The 3,343-nt window shown below is 59.7% G+C and overlaps 1 protein-coding gene across 1 annotated transcript; it reads right to left on the reverse strand.

Moving 5' to 3' along the window:
• Positions 1-1,154: 1,154 nt before the first annotated feature.
• SOX3 (SRY-box transcription factor 3) lies at positions 1,155-3,045 on the reverse strand. Its single transcript, XM_081963840.1, has one exon. It carries the CDS (start codon positions 2,848-2,850, stop codon positions 1,840-1,842), a length of 1,011 nt encoding a protein of 336 aa, XP_081819966.1. The 5' UTR covers positions 2,851-3,045; the 3' UTR covers positions 1,155-1,839.
• Between the last annotated feature and the right edge of the window lie 298 nt (positions 3,046-3,343).

The raw sequence follows: 3,343 nt of genomic DNA on the forward strand, positions 1-3,343 counted from the left end.
GTTATATTCCCACGGAAGGGGCTGTTTGCAGTCTTGACCCGAGTTGGCCCCCGCGGGGTCGGAGGGAGAGGCGATCCTCGAGGCGATTCAGCCGAAGACGTCCCCCTACTCAAAATCATTTAAGAGTGGCGAAGCCCCTTCAAATAAAATCCGCCCAACACGGGCGGCCTGTGTGTGCATTTCTTGACTTACAGGCCTCTTTTAAGCTCCCCCCCCTCCCACGCAGGTCTGTCTTCTTCAAGAGTATACAGGGAAAGAACCACGATTATAGCAAGACCCCAAATTAAGACCCGGTCAGGTTTATTTCGGTACCCAATAAACGCCTCTGGGATCAGTTCTCTCCCACGCCATCCCATACCCCGCTTACTGCAAGATCTCGCCCGCCCGCGCTGAGTTTCTCATCCAACCTCCCCATGAATTTGGATTTAAAAACAAACAAAACAGAGGCGCAACGTCGTCCAAGAAAGGCCAACCCCCCACCCGTTGTAAAAATTTATTGGCCTCTTTTCAAATCCTCCCCCGGAGGGGAAGCCGGGGTGGAGGGACACAGGAGAAAAGCTACAAGGGCCGGGCACGGTTGATTTCGCTCGCCCACCGAACCGAGCGCGGTTGGGAACAAGAGGGGGAGGGGGTACAGAAAAAATAAATCGCAAGCCTTAACGGGCAAGTCAGAAAGCAGCTTAGCTCTTACCGGGGAAATTTTTTTCTTCTTGTGGGGGGTGAATAAAATATCCTCTCCAGCACCACCCCTAAAACTACGGCTGTGCGTTTTCCATCTCTGAAATACACCGATTTTCTCCCCCCCACCCCAAGTCTTGCAAAGTCCGGATTTTCGCCCAGTCGCCTTCCGATGATCGCGCCACCCAGAGGCGGCCGTCCGATCTCCCAACCTTCCTCCGGGGTCTCCTTTACTCCGAAGTAAGCCAGCCTGGACCCAAGCCCTGCCTTCCAGCAGCGAGAGACACCCCCCCCCCCTTGCCTCCCCACACACAGACCCCCTCGCTCGAAATAGCGAGCTTTTCCTTAAAAACCAACCGAAAGAAAGGCCTGCTTGGCCCGGGCATGCCCCGGGTTAGGAAAACGAAGAAGGACAAGATTACTTTTTTTATTATAGATATTTTTTTTAAAAAAAATTAAGAATCCAGACGGGATTATTTGGAGAGGTGGGAGGGGGAAACACGGGGAAGGAACGAGGAAATAAAAACATGTAAACATTTCACGAGGAAGGTTAACCCACCTCCCCACTTTATAGAAGTCTCGCTTTTTTGTTTTTTCCTTTTTCAAGATTAATTGGAAACCAGGGTCCCATTAACAAGAGGAAGCCTTTGCTGCGTAATCGCGCTCTCTCTCCTCCAAACCATCCTTTCTCCCCTGCCCTCCCCACCCCGAGGAAAAAACCTCCCGTGGAGTGCTGGAAAAAGAAGGGGGACGAGGAGGGGAGGGGAAGAGAGGAGGGGGAGAAGGTGGGGGGGAGAGAGAAACAGAAATTTCACAGCGCCTTTTGTAAAAAGTTTCTTTTTTAAAACAGTCAATTGTGCTCTGAGATCGCCAGACAAGAAGTTCGTGTTTTTTACGCGTTCGTTAAAAACAAACCAAGAGGAGGGGGGGGGGGAGTTCCTTCGCCCGACGTGGCTCTCCGCAGGCGTCTTGAGGGGAGTGAGGGAAAGCAAAAGGGGTCGGGAGAGGGTCGCCTCGGAAGGTGGCAACAACGGCGGACGTAGAAGGCGGCTTCCATCGCAGGGACCTGGCAAGAGCCGCGTTCCGGAGCTTCGACGGGGTGGCCGGGCGGGGCAAAAGACAGGCGGCTGGCGCTTCGCCGGCCCAGCTCGGGGGTCTCTTTCAGATATGAGTCAGTGGGACGGTGCCGTTGACGGCCGCCCCGGCGGCGTTGTGATAGTGCTGGTGGACGCCGTGGAGGCGTCCGCTCTGCAGGCTCGACGGGTCGGCGGCGTCTCCGCCGGGCGGCAGGTACATGCTGATCATATCGCGGAGGTCCCCCAGGCAGGCCCTCTGGGAGTGCGAAGCGATGGCCGGCGGCGGCGAGCTGGGCTCGGCTTTGACCACCGAGGCCATAGTCCCCAGGCTCATGGCGTGGCTCGACGGCTGCTGGCCGTAAGCGGCGGCGGCCGCGGCCATGCTGTAAGTGGAAGCGGCCGCCGTCATGTAAGGCTGACCGCCCGACATGATGGGGCTGTACTGGAGGCCGCTGACGTCGTAACGGTGGAGCGACTGGAGCTGCGCGTTGCCCATGGCCGGATGCTGCCCGTAGCCCAACTGCTCGGGCATCAGCGAAGCCGCCGCGTAGGCACCGTTGGGCCAGCCATTGACGTGCGCGTACGAGTCCAGGCGCTGCCCGACGCCCACCGGGCTACTCACCCCGCCGCCTGCCCCGCCGCCTCCGCCTCCGCCGGGACCCCCGCTCGGGGCCAACAAGTTGCCCGGCAACGCGTACTTGTCCTTCTTCAGCAGCGTCTTGGTCTTCCGACGGGGTCGGTACTTGTAATCCGGATATTCCTTCATGTGGACGGCGCGCAAGCGTTTGGCCTCGTCGATGAAGGGCCGTTTTTCGGCGTCGCTCAGCAGCTTCCAGTCGGCGCCCAGGCGCTTGGAGATCTCCGAGTTGTGCATTTTGGGGTTCTCTTGGGCCATCTTGCGGCGCTGCCCCCGCGACCACACCATGAAGGCGTTCATGGGACGTTTGACCCGGTCCTGGTCTGGGACAGCCGCGTTGGTCCCGCCGCCGCCTCCTGCTCCTCCTTTGCCGGCGTTCCCGGGACCCCCGTTGCCAGCGGCGCCCCCGCCGGGGTTGCCCTGGGGCGGCTTCAGTTCGTTCTCCAGCAGGCTGTACATCGCCGGGGCGGGCAGGAGATGCGCCAGCGTGGCGGTCGGGGAAGAAAGCCCGAGTCCACGAGAGAAAGGAAAAAAAGGAGAACAATCTGGTGGAGATCCGCTCCCGGTCTCTGCTTCTCGGCACCCAAAGAGACGGGCGGGCAGGCAGGCCGTCCGGCTGCGGCGACTCTCACTGGCTTTTCCGACGGTGCCCAAACTCAGCCCAGCCAGCTAGCCAGTCGCCCCCTCCCCCACAGCCCAGCAACGGCCTTCTCGCCCTGCCGTTTGATTGACGGCCTATAAATGAGGAGGTAGCGACCAATCAAAGCGCACCCCCCCCTTTTGACGCAGGACGAAGCTCCCCCCACCCCGAGGCCAAACCTGCAACTTTGTGGAAAGGCGCCGGCTGCCTCCGGCGCTCTCTTTCCCCTTCCCCCAAAACGCAGCGGAAGAGAGGGGGCAGCAGAGGGCCCCTGGTGCGGTTGGTAGAGTGGGGTGGGGGGAAACTGTCTGC

The sequence above is a fragment of the Natrix helvetica genome (genome assembly GCF_964273705.1).
Source record: "Natrix helvetica genome assembly, chromosome: 11".
NCBI lineage: Eukaryota > Metazoa > Chordata > Lepidosauria > Squamata > Natricidae > Natrix > Natrix helvetica.

Excerpts from the sequence above, each read along its gene's own strand:
- SOX3 (XM_081963840.1), bottom strand. The coding sequence starts at position 2,850 with ATGTACAGCCTGCTGGAGAACGAACTGAAGCCGCCCCAGGGCAACCCC.